At 42.1% G+C, this 26,291-nt stretch overlaps 1 protein-coding gene across 6 annotated transcripts in view; it reads left to right on the top strand.

Annotated features, from left to right (window-relative positions):
- The window catches only part of kcnc3b (potassium voltage-gated channel, Shaw-related subfamily, member 3b), a 92,421-nt gene extending 66,782 nt beyond the window's left edge, over positions 1 to 25,639 (top strand). For 3 of the 6 annotated variants that reach the window (XM_060921140.1, XM_060921139.1, XM_060921138.1), the window contains one exon: positions 25,485 to 25,639. In XM_060921140.1, coding sequence (XP_060777123.1) covers positions 25,485 to 25,639 — 155 coding nt within the window. Of the gene's footprint in view, positions 1 to 6,119; positions 6,141 to 19,799; positions 19,841 to 21,445; positions 21,464 to 25,484 lie in introns of all 6 variants that reach the window. The other 3 variants (XM_060921142.1, XM_060921137.1, XM_060921141.1) reach the window with 2 other exon arrangements.
- Positions 25,640 to 26,291: the final 652 nt, after the last annotated feature.

Raw genomic sequence — 26,291 nt, 5'->3', positions numbered from 1 at the left:
GAAACATGACAGGATTCTTTGTTATACGTCAGTAATATGCATATTGCAATTTCGTTCAACTCGATCGCATTTTACCAGATTTATGGCCGAGTTGCCAGCGGGGAATATTGTGCCCTCAGAGCACTCTTGTTTATTTTTGCGTGGCAACTGAAAATAGATCCCGAAGAACCCACACTCATCGACAGCGCATCGGCTAACTGGCTAGCTAGCTCAGATTGATTTTGATTTGATTTATACATTCTCAGATCTAAAGGTATAGCCAGTGAAACTGGCTTCCCTTCTTCCTTTTTACCTTCATCTGATGAGTTTCAGCGCAATGTCCGCTGATGTCACGACTGGTCAGTTATGTCATTTCGTGATGCGCCTTAAAGTCTGGATAATATGGTACATATCGATGATATACAGTAGCTGCCTTGAAGATGTAACTTCCCCAACACACATACAAGCCAAACTCCTCCTAAATCTGTGCTTTCTCTTTCTCTAGTTCTATCCTTATGTTCCATTTCCCTTTTCTCTCTTGAACTTTAATCGACTGTCAGTGCTGTTACAAACACATTCGTAATTGCGCAATTAAACAGCGCTGTTGTTTTTTGGGGGTTTTTTTTGCTTTTGTTTTCCTCCTAACAGCCAATATTGACAAGTGCTTGGGTTGGGTAACTTGCATTGCTATACATGTCCATTCGCTATTGCTCAGCTGTAAGTGAACTAGATCACGTCAACTCGTAGTCCGTTACAAGCTGTAAATGCACCTTTCAAATACCGTAACTCCTGGAGTAGCCATCCACTGGAAAAACAAAAATCAGGTGATTTATTTATTTTTTTAAACAGCATCCTAGAGATTGTTTGTTTGTTTTCGCAAATGTTGAGTCAGAAAAGTTCCTAAACACACGTGCTATAGAATCGGACACATTTCGGACCCAACAGAAGGCGGTTGTAGTTGCAGGCGATTTCCGAGTTCCGTCTTCGCAACATCCATTCCGGCTAACTATCGCATCAGTGATATATTTGTGTGCGAGTAGGTGTAGGAAACACACTGTACCTACTTCATATTGATTTTATCAAACCTACTGTACAAAGCTCACCTCAAATCTACAGCATGAAACTAGCTAGCTACTGTTATGTTTCAAAAACTGAGGAGTTGTTGACAGTGGACACATTTAACGAGCTAATTTTATTCCAACAAATCAGTCAGCGCCATCTCTTTGGACAGGACCTCGGCTTTCGGTGCCGTGACGTCCTCAAAGCTGTTACTCGATGTAAAACGTTACGTCTTGAGCATGCCTCGAAACGACAAAGTTGCATGGAGAGATTTGTACGCCTTCGATTTCGTTAATCAGGACGCCAGGCCGGAAGGAGCGCGTTAGCTTGGCCAAATGGCGCGCACTCTGTCTTTTAATGGTAATCCTTAGTTATACACGGATAATGTTTTAACTAACGTCAATCCGATTCTTCATTCCTGATTATAACCAAGTCGAATCAGATTGAGGCTCCTTGGGTCTTTTTGGAAACTACAGCAACCGAAATAACACGTCTACCGTAAAACCCCTGACAAACAGGCAAGCTACGATGGCAACTACAGTAGCATAGACAAACTAATTTCTTGACCATTTACCGTAATACACCAAACACATCATCAGATCAATGAACATAACTGCTTAAGCAGGACACCTACCATAAAAATTCTGCTAGAGGGCAGAAAAAAAAAATCTTATAGTCCAGAAAATACAGCAGAGGTACAGGGATATAATAACAGATACACACATAAACACACACATGCAGTGGGTGAACATACATGTCCATGTGTTCATGTGTGGTTTTTCCTCCCTGCACTCTCAACAGTGTGTATATTTGTATTTGTGTGGGTGTTTGTGCGTTCCGTTTAGGACCCGAGTCAAGGGCAGGTTTCACACACATTCTGCTTCTGTAGCTTTCAATGTTTTCCAACTCCAGTCCTGACGCTAATCTTTGTTTAGTGCATAGAATTAGCTAGAATTACCAAGTAGCTAATGGTTGCCTGGAAACCTCATCTCATTATCTCTAGCCGCTTTATCCTTCTACAGGGTCGCAGGCAAGCTGGAGCCTATCCCAGCTGACTACGGGCGAAAGGCGGGGTACACCCTGGACAAGTCGCCAGGTCATCACAGGGCTGACACATAGACACAGACAACCATTCACACTCTCATTCACACCTACGGTCAATTTAGAGCCACCAGTTAACCTAACCTGCATGTCTTTGGACTGTGGGGGAAACCGGAGCACCCGGAGGAAACCCATGCGGACACGGGGAGGACATGCAAACTCCGCACAGAAAGGCCCTCGCCGGCCACGGGGCTCAAACCCGGACCTTCTTGCTGTGAGGCGACAGCGCGAACCACTACACCACCGTGCCGCCCCTGCCTGGAAACCTAATTGACTCAAATAAATAATGGTAGCTAATGTAACGTACAGTAATAACGTGTGGCCAGCTTATTATTTATTCCAGACCTAGAAGAAACAAACAACTACTATATTATTGTTATCATTTTCCCCAAGTTTCTAACATAGCGTGTCATGTGTTCCGAAAAGTCAACAAGTCATTGGCTAATCTTTAAGCTACTGTACAAGACGTAGAATATTATGTTTAATATGTTTAACCGTGACGTGACTGCATGTAGTAAACAGAACATGATGCCAACAAAATGTATTTTGCTCGGTTTCATCAGTGTGTCACGTGTTCCTGATTCTGAAAAATAAAAAAAGATTGGCTGTAGGCACGTAACGATATATTGTGCAATGATGAATTGCGATACAAATTTATGACTCTTCGAATCGATGAAATAAAAAGTGAATCCTGATAATGGTCAGGCTGTGTAACCTCTCCGAGGGCACAATAATATTAAATAGCAGGAATACACGGACACATATTTCACTGTAGGCGGAAGTAACACAGCTCTAATGCTACGAAAACACACAATAAAAAACCAGATCTAACATGGGAAAGAGATGTTGTGCGATTGAGTGTACAAATAAATTTAGCAAGAAATCTGAGCTTTTTTACAAACTGCTGAAAGATAAAGAAAAGAGGGAGTACAAATGTTCATAAACGGTTATTAAGAAAAGGCTTATTTGTTAAAGTGAGACGGCCTTTCGATTTCATAAAATCAGTGAAATTTCGTTCCCTCTGAAATGTGGTCATTGTGATATATGTTTATTTCTGTAATATCTCACAAAATATCAGGCCATTCTGTGGCTGGGAAGTTATTTAAATTGAGGGGATTCCCGAGCAAATAATGTGCGTGAAATCGCTCGCTTCACGCAGCCAAGCAGACAGAGGAAGTCCATGTGTGTGTGCGCATGCACAGGTTTACCTTTGAGCGTGCACTGACAGTTCCATCATTCTGTCGCTAAACGAACAGCTGATCACACCGAGGTGCTCGCTGAGCGCCGATTTTGATTAGTTTGGTCCTACGTTTCCTTTCCTTCGTATAGAACATAACATCTTTTCTTCTCGCTTTCTTTCCGTTACTGTAGTCGGTCTTTCACATTTCTTTCGCACACTCGCGTCCTCCATTTTTCTCTCCTGTTTCAAATTTGTATCCCACAATGCCTTGCGCGAACGAGGAAAGCCCACCATGTGATGCGTGACATAGTATCTTGTATTGGGTCATGGTGAAGCAGGAAAAAATAGCAAAGAATTTAGGGCTACGTGGAGATAAATTCATTAATTGTTCTATTTTAAAAAAACGAATAAAATTGGAAGTCCGTGATTCGAGTTCAGGAGCTTTCGGTCCACCGAACAAAAATAATTGGGTGTCGGGGAAAATTCTTTTTATGACCTGAAAGGCAGTCTGTCTTTAATAACTTTTAAATTTTTATATAAAAGGAATATTTTAGTTTATAGGCTATTATATTTTACTCCAACTTTTACAAATGTTGGTTATTTGGAAAATGAAACAAGTTGTTGGGTTTTTTTATTTAACAAAATAAATATGTAAGGTGATAAAGAATAGGAGAATAAATCTTGCAAAAAAAAATTTTTTTGGTCATAAAATTTTTTCTTTTTTTCAAAAATATCGCGGGGAAAATGGAATTGTGAATTGGGTGAATCGTTACATGCCTAATTGTAAGTTATTTAACTGAACTAGTAGCTTGCAGAATCGAGGTTTGTCTTACCACCATGAAATGCAGAAACGTAAATTATGTACATAAACACAAGTCTAAGTTTAAAGTCCTTCCCGCACCATGCAATTGGACGGCGTCAATCTCCATAGCCCTCTCGTCTGTACAGCTAGGGTTACAGTGTGGGCTGGTCCACTGGTAACCACAAGAGTTTGACTTCCCCACTTCGCATCTGTATTGCAGCGTGCCTTGCCAGATGGCAGTAGGTACCATTTTTATGATGGTCTTTGGTACGACCCAACCACGAGTAGAACTCACAATCTCCCGATTGAGAGGTAAACGCACTAACCACTCGGCCAACTCACGGTAAGAGAAATATACATCAACATAACCATGCATAAAAAAGCGTAAAAATATCGACTTACCTTTGTTTTGCGAAAGTCAATAACAAAGAGGGTTTATTTTATTTTCTGGGTGTTGAACCGACTGAACCACTGGGCTACTGATTACGTTACGCCCCCTACTGAGCAATGTAATATAATGTACAGGATAGTAAGGCCAAGAAAAAATTGTTTGTTTCCTATTACATCTTGGAAAAAAAATAGGGTAGGTAGGTAGGTCTTTTTATTTTATTTTATTTTTTTTTTAATCACACAAAATACCGGGAAGGTAGTTTTTTTTTTTTTTTAAATAAATTTTAGGTGTGGGACAAACAGTGGCACATAGTGGGGAAGTGTCATTCTGTGACTCAACCATCCAGAACCAGGCCTAAGAAAACCAGTGAAGCTTGTGGAATACAGGATTCGGAGCCCATGGATAAAATATGGAGTGCTCGGACACTTAAAGGAACTATAAACATAACTACAAATGTTGAACCTTAACTTTATTAGGAACACTATGTTGTGAACTTGTATGTTTTAATATGAATACAAAGAACATCGTGATATCGATACCGCCGTTAGCCTGGGCGCTGTGTGTAGACTGTTTGCATGACTCGTCCAGCGGAGGATGATAATGTTCGTAGAGTTCTTTTACAGTTGAAAACTTATAAAATGAACTTATTGTCTTACAATCTTCCGTGTGGTCGCAACCGATCACGGTAATCGAGAACACTTCGTTGGCCGCCATGATGCCTAGCGTTGTGTACAACACAAGCCGGAGTTTCCCGGAAAGAGGTCATGACGTCAGATTGAGGCCGTGAGAAATCAATGAGTGTTTCTTGTCCGATATATGCGTTTTAGAATTAGTCACTTGTCAGATCGACAATATTATGCAAATCGTAATGCAGATTTTTTTTTTTTTTTTCAAAATTTATTGTTGGTCGGCGAAAATAAATTTTTTTTTTTTTTTTTAAACATCTAACAAAAAAGTCTAGGGTCGGGGCATTTTTTAAACGGTCGGTCGGGTAACCGGAAACAAACAATTATTTTTTCTTGGCCTAATGATACAATACACATTTTCATGATGGAAAGTATTAAACAATGTTTGTACACTGAGTCTTCGGGGGGGTGCGAGTTTTCAAAGAACGTCCTTTACGGACAGGTATCTTTTTTGCCAAATCGCAGCACGAGTTAGCAACCTGGCTTAATCGCAATCACTCATGATTGGTTGGGTGATAATTAATTGCCTGCTTTTTAATCCAACAGTGATGCAAAATAATGAATTCAACCAAAATATATATGTACATCTCCGAGGCCAAGAGATGCAACACTGCAGATTATGTATAAACATTTTAATGATTGTGTAGCTTTACCTTAGAAGTTCACTTTAAAGCAGAACGTGTGTAAACCTACCCTACACTCTGTGCCAGTGCAGTAGCGTTTACCTGTGTGTGTGTGTGTGTGTGTGTGTGTGTGTGTGTGTGTGTGTGTGTGTGTGTGTGTGTTGCACTGGTTGGGTTCAGAGTCACATGAAAGAACGCAAGAACAGCTTCAACAAAACTAAATGGAACTGTGTGTGTGTGCGTGTGAGACCGCGTGCTTGGTGTTATCTCACCGCCTCTGTATTGTCTCTCTCTTCAGGTTGTGTCATATCACGCGTTTGTATGTGGGCTTCTTCATTCTACTTCCTGTTTTCGTGTGTTACCCTGTCCTCTCTGCGCCGTGTGTGTCTGTTTGACGTGGCTTATCTTGTTCTTAACGTGTTTTGCCCCTTTTTTTTTTTCCTGCTCTGTCCACTTCAGTGACTTTCAGCCCAGGCTTGGGGCAAGAGTCCCTCCAGGGTTAAAGGTCAAAGGTCAAATTGAGGTCAGAGTGAGGTTGTGTGAGTGGTGTCCTCAGGTCGGAGACGGGGGGGGGCAGAAGAAAAACGGGACAGGAGATGAGGAGAAATAGATGAGACCTATGAGACTTCACACACACGCACAACCTCACTACTTCAGTTGTGTGTGTGTGTGTGTGTGTAGGTGGGTAAGTGTGTCAGGTTTGTTGCGAGTTGAGTAATTGTGAGGCGTGGACACACACTGACGTGTGGCTGACTGATTGACCGACAGACACAGCGACATTTGGACAGACTGGCAGGGAAGGTAAGAACGAGTCTTTGAAAATCACAAGGTCCTAATAAGCCTGAAAGGCCTACACACTACACCCTAATCCCTAACCTGCTCAGCTGCAGCACTGTAGTGTAGTTAAACCAGACACACCATGCTGTCCTGTCTCACTCACTACGTTTACATGCACATAGAGAGAATTGAATTTCTGCCGTTGCTCGACTGAAATCGAAGTTCAAAATGCCATGTATACACCTTAATTCGGCTGAAATTGAACCGAACTTGATTTCTCGGAATCGAGCTACACGACCTAGTTTATGCAATTTCTGCCGAGCTACTTTGTGCATGTATACCCTATCGAGCTAGTTGTCGAGCTACTTCCGGAAGTGACGAGTGACGAGACCACAAGCGGGAAACACAACAGCCTCGGTCGGCATGACAACAGTAGTAGCGAGCAGCAGAAGAGGTCAGGAGGAACAAACGAAGAAGAGAAAATGGCGATGTAGAGCTCTCTGAAGTGTGGGTGGAGCACAGAGGACGGCAAGACAAAGCTTCTGGTACTAATAGGCTTTTTATTGTCAGACTTTTCAGTTTAACAGCCTACTTTTATTCTTGAGAGAAAAAAAACACACGCGCGCGCGCGCGCTGTGTTCTAGTCCCGGGATGAGCTGTCCCCTCTGCTCTCCCTCTGCCTCCTTAAATAGGGCGCGGTTACTGGGAAGACACACAAACACAGGTTAATTACCGTCAGGTGAAGTGATTCTGCCACTCACCTTCCCTGGCTCCGTCCTCCTGTCACAGACCGGCGCTTGACCACGCCCCCACTGCCACAGGCAAGCAGAAACGTGCACTTCTGGAGCAATGAGGAGACAGAGTTCATGCTCATTCAGCTTAAGGAGTTGAATATATTAAAATTCATGGACGGGAGAAAAACGCGCAATGGAGAACACGGAACTGATAACTTTGTTTACACTCTTGAATAGCTCTTCTTCATGACGACAACCGGAAGTGTACCAACACGATGGGGCGTGTTGCGCCACCTGTGGCTCGGGTGCACAATGCACCTCACACAATAGCCCGATTTCATTGTGTGCATGTACGATTGGATTTCTCTGGCACCCTGCTGGGACCTTCAGCTCGATTACCGACAGCAGCTCGATTTGGATGTGCATGTAAACGTAGTCACTGTAACATCCAGAGCAAGCTCAATCACTCTCTCACTCACACACACACACACACACACACACACACACACACACACACACACACTTTCTTGCCGATTGACTATCCTACTGAGGACCTTTCATTAACATTACTAATGCAGCTACATCTAACCCTCACCTAACCTTCACCTCACTGACAAAAAAAGGAAACTTTTTGGTGTGTTTCAGCTTTTTTGTTTTTTTAAAGCCACATTTGTTTATTTAAAATAAAAGCAGTTTTCCTTGTGGGGACCAGTCAAATATCCCCACAAGGATAGGAATATTTGACAGCTTTGACCAGGTCCCCACAAGGAAAACTGCTTTTATCCACCAAAATATGACCAACACCCCCCCCACACACACACACAAACACAGGTTTGATTGCAAAAGACTGTGTGCGCGTTTGTTTTTACTTGTTTAAACTCGTTGTGGGGACCTTTTGTGAGATACCTACTTTGTGAGCACCTAGCATTTTCATGATCTTTGAACTACATGACATGAAAGAGTCAGTACCCTGCGCGCCTGGGACGAGAAGATTACGTATCCAGGATGTAGTGCGATTTACTAGTACATTTTTCGGTACCGATACTGATACCGAAACGAGGATCCTGTTTAGTATGAATCATTACATTCAGAGGCGTCACAGAACATTTTATTTAACTCTGTTTATCTTACTTTGGTTTACACACTGGTCATGAATCGTGGATATGTGTGCGTCTGTGCATCTACTTTACTCGGATCATTCTGTACGTCGTTAGCGAGTTGATGTCAAGTGAACGTTACCTAGCTACAGTGGTGCTTGAGAGTTTGTGAACCCTTTCGGATTTTCTCTATTTCTGCATAAATATGACCTAAAACATTATCAGATTTTCACACAAGTCCTAAAAGTAGATAAAGAGAACCCAGTTAAACAAACGAGACAAAAATATTATACTTGGTCATTTATTTATTGAGGAAAATAATCCAATTTTACATATCTGTGAGTGGCAAAAGTATATGAACCTTTGCTTTCAGTATCTGGTGTGACCCCCTTGTGCAGCAATAACTGCAACTAAACGTCTGTGGTAACTGTTGATCAGTCCTGCACACCGGCTTGGAGGAATTTTAGCCCATTCCTCCATACAGAACAGCTTCAACTCTGGGATGTTGGTGGGTTTCCTCACATGAACTGCTCGCTTCAGGTCCTTCCACAACATTTCCATTGGATTAAGGTCAGGACTTTGACTTGGCCATTCCAAAACATTAACTTTATTCTTCTTTAACCATTCTTTGGTAGAATGACTTGTGTGCTTAGGGTCGTTGTCTTGCTGCATGACCCACCTTCTCTTGAGATTCAGTTCATGGACAGATGTGCTGACATTTTCCTTTAGAATTCGCTGGTATAATTCAGAATTCATTGTTCCATCAATGATGGCAAGCCGTCCTGGCCCAGATACAGCAAAACAGACCCAAGCCATGATACTACCACCACCATGTTTCCCAGATGGGATACGGTTCTTATGCTGGAATGCAGTGTTTTCCTTTCTCCAAACATAACGCTTCTCATTTAAATCAAAAAGTTCTATTTTGGTCTCATCCATCCACAAAACATTTTTCCAGTAGCCTTCTGGCTTGTCCACGTGATCTTTAGCAAACTGCAGACGAGTAGCAATGTTCTTTTTGGAGAGCAGTGGCTTTCTCCTTGCAACCCTGGCATGCACACCATTGTTGCTCAGTGTTCTCCTGATGATGGACTCATTAACATTAGCCAATGTGAGAGAGGCCTTCAGTTGCTTAGAAGTTACCCTGGGGTCCTTTGTGACCTCACCGACTATTACACACCTTGCTCTTGGAGTGATCTTTGTTCCTGGGGAGGGTAACGATGGTCTTGAATTTCCTCCATTTGTACACAATCTGTCTGACTGTGGATTGGTGGAGTCCAAACTCTTTAGAGATGGTTTTGTAACCTTTTCCAACCTGATGAGCATCAACAACGCTTTTTCTGAGGTCCTCAGAAATCTCCTTTGTTCTTGCCATGATACACTTCCACAAACATGTGTTGTGAAGATCAGACATTGATAGATCCCTGTTCTTTAAATAAAACAGGGTGCCCACTCACACCTGATTGTCATCCCATTGGTTGAAAACACCTGACTCTAATTTCACCTTCAAATTAACTGCTAATCCTAAAGGTTCACATACTTTTGCCACTCACAGATATGTAATATTGGATCATTTTCCTCAATAAATAAATGAACAAGTATGATATTTTTGTCTCATTTGTTTAACTGGGTTCTCTTTATCTACTTTTAGGACTTGTGTGAAAATCTGATAATGTTTTAGGTCATATTTATGCAGAAATATAGAAAATTCTCAAGGGTTCACAAACTTTCAAGCACCACTGTACATTAGCTACCGTGTTTCCCATCTGAAAAGCGCTTTTGCACAGCTGTTTGTTTTTGTATTGTCGGAATCCCTTGTCAATGACCAATGGTCATCAAGAACAACATGCTGGGTAAGAGCTGATATTTTCACTTGCCGAGCATTGTCTCACACACACACACACACACACACACACACACACACACACACACACACACACACAACTTGCTCTGGATATTAGAGTGGTTTGCTCATGTGTCAGTGCTATTCACACGCACAACGCAAATACACTACCTAGGTTGTGCACATATGTACTGTGTGTGTGTGTGTGTATAAACACACGTGCTTGTGCTGGTTTGGCCATTTGGATCCCAGTGGCTCCGCGCTTGAATATATGCAGCTGACTGCAGTAGTAACACTGTGACTCTACACCAGGGCCTTTAGCTCAGCTCTCTCTATCATGAATTCCTTCTCCTCCATAAGGAATCTCTTCCTTTATCTTTATCTTCATCTTCATTCTTTTTCGTTTGGTGCGTGGGTGTGTTTTATATATATATATATATATATATATATATATATCGATCACTGGTGGTTGTACATGTTCTTTTTGCAGTCTACTCTTCCCCATCATCATCAAAGTAATTTATACATCTGTTCCAGTAAAATGGTAACGATGAGAAATATCACAATACATGGACCTGCCAAACTTGGACGCATTTTGCGTAGGAGCTCGGCAGTTTAATATCAGCGTACATTTAATACGAGTTCACACTCAAATATACCAAATATGAACCTGTAATGATTGCGTCAGTGTTTTGAACTCTCTGATATTAACTGATACCCCGGAAAGCCCTGCCCCCTTCCCATCTATCTCACGTTATTAATTTTGATCAGCATATAGCATGTTTGACTCAGCTAATGTTAGACAAGTGTATATAGTTAAAGTTAGCATCAGTTAATTGCGCAGATTAAAGTCAGTCATGGTCCAAACCAGTGTTGTTGTCAAATCACTAATCTTCGAGTCCGAGTCCAGTCTCGAGTCCCCAGTGTTCAAGTCAAGTCCAAGTCATGAAAAATAATTTGGAGTCGAGTCCACTATTGATCTGAGCCGAGTCCGAGAATAAGACTCCAACCGCACCATTTGACGGTGGCCATTTTAGCGCCATTAACATTAGTTTGTTCCTGAACATGCCGTATGAACAGGTGAATGTGCTTCTCTTTGTCAGGGAGTGCAAAGTATTCTGTCAGAGATGGTTGGGAGACGGATGTAAGTGCAGAAGGTGTGTTTATTAATACAAGTGAAGACGGTAAACAATCCAGAACGGCAGGAAAAATCGTGAAACAGGTCAAGCGAGGCACAAACAGGAGACTTGGCAGAATCAAAGACGAGAAATGGGAAATCAGGAAACCAAACAAGGAAATAAGGCTCAGTAACGTATCAGAAACGCAAATCAATACTTCGCAAAGTAAGTGTGTTTTCACAGTTTTTATATCGGCTTAATCCTGTGCAGGTACAAGTCGTTTACGGTGCGCACGCAAGAGTCCACTTGGCGTGCGTGCTGTCCAGAGCACGCCCGAGAGTCTATCTGATGCATGCAGGTGTGACACTCGCATGAAATTAGTACAAAAATTAATGTCGATGTAAATATCTTACTCCAAATTATTAAGGCATGTTACAAAAAATAAAGAAAAAATCCAAGTCCTCGTCTCCAATTTACGAGTCCGAATGCAGCTACGAGTCCGAGTCCAAGTCCGAATAATCAGTGCTCAAGTCCAAGTCGAGTCATGAGTCCTTAAAATTAGGGCACAAGTCGGACTCGAGTACTACAAGCCTGGTCCAAACTTGAGCCAGCACATATATGGGGTTTTACGGTAACTGAACTATAGTAGAAATCTTTATAGTAACGCATTCTTATTAATTGCTGTCCGTCTTTTTTTCTCGTATAACAAGAAAGAAAATGTGCACCTGAACATTTCGAATGATTCACGAAAAGATGATTGAAAATATATCGTATTGCGTTTTGTTTTGTTTTTTGTTAAATCCCACTCCGCCCTCCTGATTGACGGGATAATGCGTTATTCCTCGTCGAAGGTTGATACCGTAGGTCTGAAAATAGTTGAAGTCGGTAAGTAGAGCTGAATTCTCTAGACTGTAAGGCAAGTATTTTGCCCTCTAGCAAATGCACTAACAGTTGGAGTAGCCTGATTGTTCGTGTTTTTTCCGGTAGACCTGCTACTCAGGCGGTTATGATAATTTGCTCCTCCATTCCCATTATATAATAATTCCTCCAACTGAGGAAAATAACATTAATATCAGTCAGAGACAGAATTTCGTCAGATCTTTGACAGACACCAAGGCAACCTGCCGGTAACCAGAACGTACCGTGCGTCAGAGGAAATGAAAACATTTTAAATTTACAGTTCCGTTGATATCATTTCTTCAAGCTAATACATTGTACGACTCATTTCAGTTGCATTCAAGACGATCAACAGAAACAGAGTTGAACGCTGCTACGTCTCGCTAATATTAGATCGAAAACCGAAAGGTATCCTGAATAATGGGGAAGTTTAATTCTCCTACATGCCATGATTGTGTCATAACATTCATTTAACTGTTCCCTTGATGTTAGCATAATATTGAAAATCTCATGAGCATTTTCGTGCCATTTTAGAGGAATTACAGATGTTTCTATGAAATAAAGACATTTACATGTTGTTCATGTGACAAAATAGAAATCATCGGGGTGCATTTTCTACATCGTAGCGACTTATTGTCTGGAAAATATGGAATTTTTTTCTAAATGTGACATGCTCTAAAATGTGTGTGTGTTTTTTAAAAGGGGTTCACTTGTCAGCACTTTGATATTGATATCAATTCACACATTCCATTGTTCTGCCTTTCAAATGTTCATCTGCATGACCTTTGACCTCAGCATGACCTCATGTATTGTGTATATCTTCAAACATTAAAACCAGTCGCTGAGGGTTATATTGGGTAGCCTAGCATTATAAAGCTTGGATTACAGGCAGTTTAGCCTTTCCTGAGGTTAGCCACTTGGATGCGTATTTAGCTGTGGCTAGGCTAACCCACAGAGGCTAACCAAGTGTTTAAGTGGTTTAGGAGACTTAAAGTTTGTTCAAAAGAGCTCTCATGTTTCAAACTACACATCTTGACGTGCTAAACACACCCTCTTGATTTGCGTTCTGGTCGAGCCCAGATCAATAGAATTTAATTGTGGGTAATACAAACCCTTTCCATTTTTAACTGCCTGCAGATCAATACACTGACATGTCGTAGAAACGGGAATCTCTCGGATCTCTGTGTACATATGGCCTTCATAGCAAGACACAACCAGGACCTAATTATAGAAATGAATACTTACGAACACTAATTTTTATACATACATAGATACATACATGGTTTAATAGGGTAGGGTCTTCAAGGATGATTGATAAATAAGAAATAAAACATGGCGGAGTGTGCTATTTTGTCTTATCAATTCGATAAATCAAAGTACGTTCTCTGAAACATATTTCATTTGACTTTACTTGGACGGACACAAACCTCTTCCAAATAGCTCTTCCTACCATCCTAGTTCGCGGTTTAGCATATTCAAAGCTAGCTTCTGGGTTAACCGTTTTCTACGATGCTAGTCCAAAGTTTACTCCACGTATATCAATGCTAGTTTGTGGGTTAACCATTTTCTACAATGCTAGTTTAGTATTAACGTCCGCAGACTACAGACTTCCTTTGATGTAAATCAGATCCAATTATCTGATATTAGTTTATCCAGTTTCTTGGTTAACCATTGTGTGCAATGCTAGGTCATGTTTTTTGGCTATTTAGTGCGAGAGTCAGGGTTTTACTCCAGTGCTAGTTCACGGCTTCGCTAGTTTGTTAATGGTTTAGTCCATACTTGCCAACTCTACCGATTCACGCGGTAGTCTACCTGCTTTTGACCAATGAGTACTGCCGAATGCTTTTAGTTCTACAAACTGCCGCATTACAAAATAATCAGCAAACATTGTTGGATTTGCCTTTCTGATTTCGCTTCAGCTGTTTTCGGCACACGGGATACGTAGTGATCAAATCTACCGTGAACTGACATCACGGTTTCAAGCTACACGGCCGACTCGAGTCACAGCTGTGGCTCCGCAACCGTTTCCGTGTGTGTAGCTCTACAAATCATGATCATGCCTAGCAAGGCAGGCGATAGCATGGTACACTGCACATACGCAGATCGAAGGTCACGCCGACGTAAACAACAAACATGGCTGCCTCCAGTGAGTTTATGCCAAGATTCAATCTTAACACTTTTTTAGTTTGGAATTTTTTGATGAGGGATATAAAGTGCCTTGCAAAAGTATTCATCCCCTTTGGTGTTTGTCCTGTTTTGTCACATTACAAGCTGGAATTAAAATGGATTTTTGGAGGGTTAGCACCATTGGATTTACACAGCATGCCTACAGCTTTAAAGGTGAACATTGTTGTTTTATTGTGACACAAATAGTAATTAAGATGAAAAAACAGAAATGGAGTGTGCATAGGTATTCACCCACCCAAAGTCAATATTTTGTAGAGCCACCTTTTGCTGCAATTCCAGCTGCAAGTCTCTTGGGGTATGTCTCTATTGGCTTAGCACATCTAGCCACTGGGATTTTGTCCATTCCTTAAGGCAAAACTGCTCTGACTCCTTCAACTCAGATGGGTTGCGGTGGTGTCCAGCAATCTTCAAGTTCTGCCACAGATTCTCAATTGGATTGAGTTCTGGGCTTTGATTAGGTCATTCCAAGACATTTAAATGTTTCCCTTTAAACCACTCCAGTGTAGCTTTAGCAGTATGTTTAGGGTCACTGTCCTGCCGGACCGTGAACCTTCGTCCCAGTCTCAAACCTCTGGCCGACTCAAACAGGTTTTCTTCCAAAATTGCCCTGTATTTAGTGCCGTCCATCTTTCCTTCAGTCCTGACCAGCTTTCCTGTCCCTGCAGATGAAAAACATCCCCACAGCACGATGCTGCCACCACCATGCTTCACTGTAGGAATGGTGTTCTCGGGGTGTTGGGTTTGCCCCACACATGGTGTTTCCCACGATGGCCAAAAAGATCAATTTTAGTCTCATTTGACCAGAGAATCTTCTTCCATGTGTTTGGGGAGTCTGCCACATGCTGTTGGGCAAACTCCAAACGTGTTTCCTTAAGCAGTTACTTTTTTCTGGCCACTCTTCCATAAAGTCCCACTCTGTGGAGTGTAGGGCTTAAAGTCATCCTTTGGACAGATACTCCCATCTCCGCTGTGGATCTTTGCAGCTCCTTCAGTGTTACCAAGGGGGATGAATATCTTTGCAAGACACTTTCGTTATGGTTCTAGCCAATCAGCAGTGAGGTCACATACTACAAGAAATCGCACCAGTATAACTGCACTCTGGTGAGCATGAATAATGAATTCTCCAAAGGCAAAAAGGATTCGCTATGACGATCCGATTTCTCACTCAATTTCTTTCACATATGGCACGCAGAATGCAAGAGAATGCACCATTTTTTTTTTTCAAAATTGGTCACGCCCCCCCCCAGAAGGGCACGAATGTGTCTCACAATCTGACCAACCGCTTTTCATTCTCTGGGAGTTGGCAAGTATGGTTTAGTCTGTGTGTGTTCATGATAGTTTTGGGTTAACCTGCCGTGCTCATTAATGTTTGACACTCACTACGTTTACATGCACATAGAGAGAATCGAATTTCTGCCGTTGCTCGACTGAAATCGAAGTTCAAAATGCCATGTATACACCTTAATTCGGCTGAAATTGAACCGAACTTGGTTTCTCGGAATCGAGCTACACGACCTAGTTTATGCGATTTCTGCCGAGCTACTTTGTGCATGTATACCCTATCGAGCTAGTTGTCGAGCTACTTCCGGAAGTGACGAGTGACGAGACCACAAGCGGGAAACACAACAGCCTCGGTCGGCATGACAACAGTAGTAGCGAGCAGCAGAAGAGGTCAGGAGGAACAAACGAAGAAGGGAAAATGGCGATGTAGAGCTCTCTGAAGTGTGGGTGGAGCACAGAAGACGGCAGGTTAAAGCTTCTGGTACTAATAGGCTTTTTATTGTCAGACTTTTCAGTTTAACAGCCTACTTTTATTCTTGAGAGAAAAACACACGCGCTCGCGCGCTGTGTTCTAGTCCCGGGATGAGCTGTCCCCTCTGCTCTCCCTCTGCCTCCTTAAATAGGGCGCGGTTACTGGGAAGACACACAAACACAGGTTAATTACCGTCAGGTGAAGTGATTCTGCCACTCACCTTCCCTGGCTCCGCCCTCCTGTCACAGACTGGCGCTTGACCACGCCCCCACTGCCACAGGCAAGCAGAAACGTGCACTTCTGGAGCAATGAGGAGACAGAGTTCATGCTCATTCAGCTTAAGGAGTTGAATATATTAAAATTCATGGACGGGAGAAAAACGCGCAATGGAGAACACGGAACTGATAACTTTGTTTACACTCTTGAATAGCTCTTCTTCATGACGACAACCGGAAGTGTACCAACACGATGGGGCGTGTTGCGCCACCTGTGGCTCGGGTGCACAATGCACCTCACACAATAGCCCGATTTCATTGTGCGCATGTAGGATTGGATTTCTCTGGCACCCTGCTGGGACCTTCAGCTCGATTACCGACAGCAGCTCGATTTGGATGTGCATGTAAACGTAGTCACTGTTTCATGCTAGGTTATGGGATAAAACATTTTATATCACTGCTAGTTCATGGTTTAGCTGATGCATATTTATGGTCGCTGTTTTCTACAATGCTGTTTAACGCTAGCTTTTTGGGTTAAAATGCTTTATGACCGTGCTAGTTCATGGTTTAGCCTGTGTACTCTATATTAATGCTAGTTTGTGGGTTGAGCTATGAGCAAACTGCAAAGGGCAACCTACAGAATTCATACAAGATTCACCGTCGACCCAAAGTAGACCACTGACTCCATTTTTAAACGATTTTTCTACTATCTGACATTAATTCATTGGAAATAAAATTGCATTAAATCGGAGCAAAGCTCAAACAAATTACGGGGAGACATCTCTGTGGGTCTGAAAAATATTAAAGCTAGACGGCCTTTCGATTTCATAAAATCAGTGAAATTTATTTCTCGCTGAAATTTGGTCATTGTGATTGATGTTTATTTCTGTAATATCTCACAAAATATCAGGCCATTCTGTAGCTGGGAAGTTATTTAATTTGAGCGGATTAAAGCAAATAATGTGCGCGAAATCGCTCGCTTCGCACAGTCAAGCAGACAGAGGAAGTCCGTGTGTGTGCGCGTGCGCAGGTTTCCCTTTGACCGTGCACTGACAGTTCCGTCATTTCTGTCGCTGAATGAACAGCTGATCACACCGAGGTGCTCGCTGAGCGCCGATTTTTATTAGTTTGGTCCTGTGTTTCCTTTCGTCTTTTCTTCTCGCTTTCTTTCCGTTACTGTAGTCGGTCTTTCACGTCTCATTCGCACGCTCACGCCCTCCGTTTTTCTCTCCTGTTTCAAATTTGTATCCCACAATGCCTTGCGTGAACGGGGAAAGCCCACCACGTGATGCATGACGTAGTATCTTGTATTGGGTCATGGTGAAGCAGGAAAAAATAGCGGAGAATTTAGGACCACTTCGAGATAAATTAATTAATTGTTCTATTTTTAAAAAAAAGAATAAAATTGGAAGTCTGTGATTCGAATTCAGTCGCTTTCGGTTGGGTGTCGGGAAAATTCTTTTTATGACCCGAGCATGAAAAATCTGAAAGGCAGTCTAGCTTTCACAGCTGGTTTTAAAGGTCATATGTACACATTGTAGTATATATACAGTATTTCGAGAATGTTCGCGATTGTCAAACTGGTTTTAATGTTTGCATTTTTTTCTCTTCATGTCTTTCACTCTGCATTGCTCTCCACTGACTAATCCTCATCTCATTCTCCATCCATCTCCAGGCCGCCAGTGCAGCGCCAGTATTTCTTAGGTGTGACTGTGGGTAGGTATTCAATCTGATAATACTGTGTTTTACTGTGTTTACTGAATTCCATACAGCCAATCAGTTGGTCAAGAGTCTGCAAAGGCATTTTCCAAACTTCCAATTTGCTTGCTAAAATAAGAGATTTCAAACACGAGCCAATCAAAATCATGTTCGCTTCGAAAATTTTAAAGAATTTGCTTCCGAACAATGACTACGGTATAACTGGACCAGTCGTAAAACAGCACTTTGCCAATGCTAATAAAAAAAAAATGTTCATGCTAATTAGTTTGAGTCACATTTACTGACACTGGACTGACACCCCTTCCATCACCGCACAGAAAATGTCACCATTCCAACACTTATACAAAGCTTTTAATCTGTTTATGTTCATCATCCACCGTACCATCCATTCCGGTTATCTTTCTTACAGGACAAATGAGAAGTCTGAGAAAAACCTTGCAGCTGCAGTGATAGAAAATTCAACGACTCTATGCAAAATCTATTTGACTTGTGCGTGATTTCATCCTGAAAGGCAGTTGAACATTATTAAACCCTCAATACTTGCTGCAACAGCTTTGGTACAGCTGCGCCATCTGGCGTTCAAGCATGAGAACAGACGCAGGAAAGAGAAACGAGAGAGCTTGACCTCGCAGTTTTGAAAAAAACCTGGGTCAGTCGCAGGGAGAAACAGTGAATCCACGAAAGGTGATGAGAGCTTGTGAAACATGGTGGTGGGTGCATTTGTCTGTGTCAGTCAATAACTTGAGTGTTTTGTGTTTTGATTTTGATGGACGTGGTGCGTAAATGTACATGACCTTGTTTTGTTTAGACGTCCTTGAGTGAGGGGGGGGGGGGGGGCTATGGTTTTCATATATACAGCATTTCAGAGCTTTTCTCGCAGTCTGCTAAAGTTCCCGCAGTACAGACCGAGGAAAACTAGCTCGAGTGAGAAAAGAGACTGATTTTACCACACGCAGTATGACATTACTGACTGAATTCTGTCTCGATGGGTTGTGTAATGAAGTGTGTGTTTTCCTCGACATGGTTGCCACGTTGCTACCAAACTGGCAATTCAGAGAATATTCAGCGTATCACGTTCTACTGCGTGGAGCATTTTTACCTGTTGCCTTCCACAGCCAGTGTGTGTACATATGCATAAGTGTGTGTGTGTGTGTGTGCTTGCATGCGTCCTAATCTATTTAAAGAGGGAACTGTCGTTTTTGGTTTTTTCCCCCCTTTTCTTCATGCTTTCCAGCTAACACACACCAGAAAAGAGAGAGACTGGAAAAAAAAAAAACAGAGAAGGAGGAAAAGAATGAAATGTGGGTGGAAAGAATCTGCTTGCACTTTCGCTTAAGTGTCTGGTCATTCAAGCCAAACCTGGGTACAGTCATAAGCCTGACGTTATATGTTAAGAACTATGGATATATACGGAGCTGTATCGAGTAAGATTCAATGGGAATAGTTCATATTCATGTTTTGTCAGGCTTATGATAACCGAGCGAAGGTTTATGACCACACAGTCAAGGGAAGTGTGATGTTTTGTTTGTTTTTTTTAAAGAGCTCTCGGAGGTGGCCAAGGTATCCACAAGTACCAAAGTTGAACAAAATCTAAATTATTTTCGTCTTTTTTTTTTTAAAAAGTGTTCTGGTTTTAAGATGTGTCCCAAACACTTGTCTAGGAGACAGTAAAAACAATCGTAATATTCCGAAACCTGAATCTCCGGAGGTTCATCAGCGATACACAGTTCGGTGCAAAAGTCTTCAGCACCTTATTTTTTTTTTTTTTTTAACCATACAAATTTTCTCATCTCATTATCTCTAGCCGCTTTATCCTGTCCTACAGGGTCGCAGGCAAGCTGGAGCCTATCCCAGCTGACTACGGGCGAGAGGCGGGGTACACCCTGGACAAGTCGCCAGGTCATCACAGGGCCACTTCCTCTACATTATCGAGTCAAAACATGACAAAAACATTTTAGAATTCCAAACGTCCGTTCATGTTTCCAGCACAAAATTGTTACAGAAAAAAAATTTTTTTGTTTATATCTAAGCAGCATATTCCATAAGAGAGCACTTTTCAGATTAAAAAAAAAAAGAAAACATAATGAAGGCTGCTGGGTTTTGGTGCAAAATTAAGACGCGAGTGTGACACTCAAAATGTCCAGAAGAACTGTGGCCGGTTCTGCAAGATGCTCAGTAAAATCGACAGCTCATTAAGACGACGACTCTTTTTTTTTTTTTCTTCTTTTTTTAATCCCCTGCTGGTCAAAAGGCCCGAAGGGGGATTATGTCGTGGCGATGTCCATCTGTCCACCCGTCCATTCCGGGAAGGCTGCTCACCTTCTGACATCAACTCCTCTCGCAATTTTTGAATGAATTTCACGAAACTTGGCAGGATTCTTTGTTATACGTCGGAAATACGCATATTGTAATCTCGTTAAATTGGGTCACGTTTTACCAGAGTTACAGCCCTTGATTAACAAATTTAGACTTTGACAATTTCACGAGAGTGTTTTCCTTCTGAAATAATCTCCTCTCACAATTTTTGGAGGAATTTCATGAAATTTGGTAAAAGGCCTTGTTATACGTCGGTACTACGCAGGTTATTTTGTTCAATTCGGTCGCATTTTACCAGCATTACGGCCCTTGGTGAACAACCTTGTACTTTGACAATTTCATGAAGGTGTGCTCGCCTTCTGACATCAACTCCTCTCACAATTTTTGGACAAATTTCTCGAAGCTTGGCAAAAGGGCTTGTTATATGACGGTAATCCGTACATTGCGATTTCATTTCGTTTGTGAAAATTTTCCCAGAGTTTTGACCCTTGATTAAATAACTTGTACTTTGACAATTTCATGAGGATGTACGTTCTTCTGAAATCAACTCCTCTCACAATTTGACCAAACTTGGCAAAAGGCTTTGTTATATGACAGTTATATGCAGATTGAAATTTCGTTTAATTTGGGCAAATTTTCCCAGAGTTATGCCCTTGATTACAACCCCAATTCCAAAAAAGTTGGGACAAAGTACAAATTGTAAATAAAAACGGAATGCAATGATGTGGAAGTTTCAAAATTCCGTATTTTATTCAGAATAGAACATAGATGACATATCAAATGTTTAAACTGAGAAAATGTATCATTTAAAGAGAAAAGAGGTGATTTTTAAATTTCATGACAACAACACATCTCAAAAAAGTTGGGACAAGGCCATGTTTACCACTGTGAGACATCCCCTTTTCTCTTTACAACAGTCTGTAAACGTCTGGGGACTGAGGAGACAAGTTGCTCAAGTTTAGGGATAGGAATGTTAACCCATTCTTGTCTAATGTAGGATTCTAGTTGCTCAACTGTCTTAGGTCTTTTTTGTCGTATCTTCCGTTTTACGATGCGCCAAATGTTTTCTATGGGTGAAAGATCTGGACTGCAGGCTGGCCAGTTCAGTACCCGGACCCTTCTTCTACGCAGCCATGATGCTGTAATTGATGCAGTATGTGGTTTGGCATTGTCATGTTGGAAAATGCAAGGTCTTCCCTGAAAGAGACGTCGTCTGGATGGGAGCATATGTTGCTCTAGAACCTGGATATACCTTTCAGCATTGATGGTGTCTTTCCAGATGTGTAAGCTGCCCATGCCACACGCACTAATGCAACCCCATACCATCAGAGATGCAGGCTTCTGAACTGAGCGCTGATAACAACTTGGGTCGTCCTTCTCCTCTTTAGTCCGAATGACACGGCGTCCCTGATTTCCATAAAGAACTTCAAATTTTGATCCGTCTGACCACAGAACAGTTTTCCACTTTGCCACAGTCCATTTTAAATGAGCCTTGGCCCAGAGAAGACGTCTGCGCTTCTGGATCATGTTTAGATGCGGCTTCTTCTTTGAACTATAGAGTTTTAGCTGGCAACGGCGGACGGCGTGGTGAATTGTGTTCACAGATAATGTTCTCTGGAAATATTCCTGAGCCCATTTTGTGATTTCCAATACAGAAGCATGCCTGTATGTGATGCAGTGCCGTCTAAGGGCCCGAAGATCACGGGCACCCAGTATGGTTTTCCGGCCTTGACCCTTATGCACAGAGATTCTTCCAGATTCTCTGAATCTTTTGATGATATTATGCACTGTAGATGATGATGATATGTTCCATAGATGAGGATATATCCTCTTCCCATCTTTACTTCTGAGAGCCGCTGCCACTCCAAGATGCTCTTTTTATACCCAGTCATGTTAATGACCTATTGCCAACTGACCTAATGAGTTGCAATTTGGTCCTCCAGCTGTTCCTTTTTTCTACCTTTAACTTTTCCAGCCTCTTATTGCCCCTGTCCCAACTTTTTTGAGATGTGTTGCTGTCATGAAATTTCAAATGAGCCAATATTTGGCATGAAATTTCAAAATGTCTCACTTTTGACATTTGATATGTTGTCTATGTTCTATTGTGAATACAATATCAGTTTTTGAGATTTATAAATTATTGCATTCTATTTTTATTTACAATTTGTACTTTGTCCCAACTTTTCTGGAATCGGGGTTGTATTAACAAACTTGTACTTTGGCAGTTTCATCAAGGTGTGCTTGCTTTCTGAAATCAACTTCCCTCACAATTTTTATCCCTCGCTGGCTGAAAGGCCCGAAGGGGGATTATGTCGTGGGAATGTCCGTCCGTCCATCCGTCCCGGGAAGGGTACTCACTTTCTGGAATCAACTCCTCTCACAATTTTTGGAGGAAGTTCACGAAACTTGACAGGATTCTTTGTTATATGTCGGTAATACGCATGTTGCAATTTCATTCAATTCAATCGCATTTTACCAGAGTTATGGCACAGTTGAGAACGGAGGATTTTGTGCTCTCAGAGCACTCTTGTTTTTTTAAAGCAAAGGGTCGTCTCATTTTTTATGGCTTACTGACGACTGTTTATAGTATTTCTTCATGTTGAAACACTTAATTTCATTATTTTTTAAAGTCATTTTTTTTGGTCTACAGCATTTCTTTACATGCACCGAAGACTTTTTTGTACCGTACTGTAAGTGCGAAAACGATTCCCATCCTCGGTTGCACCAGTCATGCTGTTGCAGAAGGCGTTCTACATAATTCAAGTAAAGAAAGAATTCCATGTAAAGAAAAAAAAAATGCAAGTCGCTCCAACTGAGAATTTCAAAGACTTCTCTGTAACCATGACGAAAACATTTCACTGTTGAAAATGAAAGAAACAGTGGGAGTAAGAACCGTGAGACGTGTCTAATGGATGTGTAGCTCAGCTGTCTGTCTGAAAATAAACTCGAGAAAACGAGGCTCTTCCTGAAGTGACCCCAGAATTGATCTGGTATACGAGCCAAGTGTGAAAGCAAGCACCCGAGGCGGTAGTGCTTGGCGCTGGTGAGATTGACAGGGTTTTCGAATCGAAAAGGAAAAATATGTCAGCTGGCTGTAAGCACAGCACCATTATTTTGCCGTTGAGAAGCAATGAGTCAAAAGAAGGCATCATGAACCGATTGGAAGTGCTCCAGCACCATTACTTAAAGCTGGATGGCCTTTCGATTTCGTAAAACCGGTGAAATTTAGTTCCCTCTGAAATGTGGTCATTGCGATTGATGTTTATTTCTGTAATATCTCACAAAATATCAGGCCATTCTGTGGCTGGGACGTTATTTAATTAGAAGGGATTAAAGCAAATAATGTGCATGAAATCGCTCGCTTTGCACAGTCAAGCAGACAGAGGAAGTCCGTGTGCGCATGCGCAGATTTACCTTTGAGCGTGCGCTGACATTTCCATCGTTCTGTCGCTAAACAAAGAGCTGATCGCACTGAGGTGCTCGCTGACCGCTGATGTATATTAGTTTGGTCCTGCGTTTCCTTTCCTTCGTATAGAACATGACGTCTTTTCTTCTCGCTTTCTTTCCGTTACTGTAGTCAGTCTTTCACATTTCTTTCCCACACTCGCGTCCTCCATTTTTCTCTCCCGTTTCAAATTTGTATCCCACAATGCCTTGCGCGAACAGGGAAAGCCCACCACGTCGTATCTTGAATTGAGTCATGGTGAAGCAGGAAAAAATCTCATCTCATTATCTCTAGCCGCTTTATCCTGTTCTACAGGGTCGCAGGCAAGCTGGAGCCTATCCCAGCTGACTACGGGCGAAAGGCGGGGTACACCCTGGACAAGTCACCAGGTCATCACAGGGCTGACACATAGACACAGACAACCATTCACACTCACATTCACACCTACGGTCAATTTAGAGTCGCCAGTTAACCTAACCTGCATGTCTTTGGACTGTGGGGGAAACCGGAGCACCCGGAGGAAACCCACGCGGACACGGGGAGAACATGCAAACTCCGCACAGAAAGGCCCTCGCCGGCAACGGGGCTCGAACCCGGACCTTCTTGCTGTGAGGCGACAGCGCTAACCACTACACCACCGTGCCACCCGCAGGAAAAAATAGTGGAGAATTTCGGGCCACGTGAAGATAAATTCATTAATTGTTCTGTTTTTAAAAAATGAATAAAATTGGAAGTCTGTGATTCGAACTCAGTAACTTTCAGTCCACTAAACAAAAATAATTGGGTGTCGGGAAAATTCTTTTTCTGACCCAAGCTTGAAAAATCTGAAAGGCATTCTACCTTTAAGAGACACAAGTCCAGAAAACGACTAGAACTTCCAACGCACGTACACTATTCTTCAAAATGGCTAATGCTTTTCTTAGAATGCGAACTAGACCTGACTTTGGGACACACTCACTCTCTTAATATTCGACGATGATCCGAAACACACTTGTGGGCTGCTGACATCACTGGTGGTGTCCTTGACAGCCTCCAGCAGCACATGTGGTGTCAGGGCTCAGGCGTAGGACTGAAACTAGACCTCCGTGCCACTCTGTCTCTAGTTGATTGAAACACACGTACTGTTTAACACCCCTTGTGGAAGACCTGATCTTTGACGTGGAGGTGTTTCCTTCAGCTGACAGAGTTGCTCAAGTGCTGTAGTCTCTCAAGAATTGTGTGTTGTGGTGGATTTTATGGGATGGAAATGTATGACATAATTCATAACTCGCCTTTTCTTGTTTTGTCCTGTCTTGTCCTGTGTGTGTGCGTGTATGTGTGTCTGTCTCTTCTTGATGTCTTCCCTTTCTTTCAACGTTTGTTTGAGTTCCTTTCATTTCATATCTACTTTTATAAACATTTTTGGTTGACGTTTTCTCACCCATTTCTTGCTAACTCCATCCGAACTCACTGAAATTACGTCCATCCATGAATTCTGACCAAAAACTATTTCTTTAACTACTAACTGACTAATCCAACCTTGAAAACCTCCTCTAAACTTTGACCGACCGATCAAACGGCAGTCACGGGCTACGAGAAATCTCGCAGCTTGAACAACATATCGGGAATGGCAGGGTCATCGCTGCGTTTGACCCCGATCACCGGCGCGCCATATGATCCCTACGAGGCCCCGGGACCCCTGCGCCGCTGCCGCTCACCCATCCCTTCCATATTGTAGAGCGAAAAGCAACAAGAAAAATGCTAGAAACTCAGGACAGGAAGAGACGATGGCGGTCCAGTCTCCCAGTGGATCTCAATGGAAGCAATAACCACCAATAAGCTGAATGTAGAAGGCTCTTCCTCCATCCTCGTCCACTTGGCTTCGGGTGCATGCATATAAGTAGTGCTGAGAGAAGACGCACTGCGTTGTATTTAGTGAGACCAATGTGATCAGTGCAAAGATTTGATTCAAATTAGCTAGTAGGAATATTAATTGAAGCTGATTTAACGACTTTAAGTCGTAAAGCCTTAGCCTAGGTTCACATTAGCAAGTGAAAAGTGGCTCGTGTTACTTGTAGCCTCTTGTAAGGTTAGCGTTAGCCAAAATGTATAGCTGCTAAGTAGTTAAACACAACTCTCCTGCACTAATCACGTCATGTACTACCTAGGCTTCGTTGTCAGGTTAGGAAAGCAAGCTAGCTATACTATCTACATACACTCGCCAGAGGCTTCAACAATCCCTGCGACTTTGAGCTTTATTCTTCTCTATGCACATTTACTGAGAGGCCAAATATGACTGGATAAGATGAAACCGTAAGGTTATGACTATCATTCCATTTCTGAGGACCAAAGTGTAAGTAGAAACTAGCACTGAAGAAACGACGGACCAG

Source organism: Neoarius graeffei, chromosome 5 (genome assembly GCF_027579695.1).
Source record: "Neoarius graeffei isolate fNeoGra1 chromosome 5, fNeoGra1.pri, whole genome shotgun sequence".
In the NCBI taxonomy this organism is placed as follows: domain Eukaryota; kingdom Metazoa; phylum Chordata; class Actinopteri; order Siluriformes; family Ariidae; genus Neoarius; species Neoarius graeffei.
Note: the sequence above shows the minus strand (reverse complement) of the source record. Positions and strands in the feature narration are given on the sequence as shown.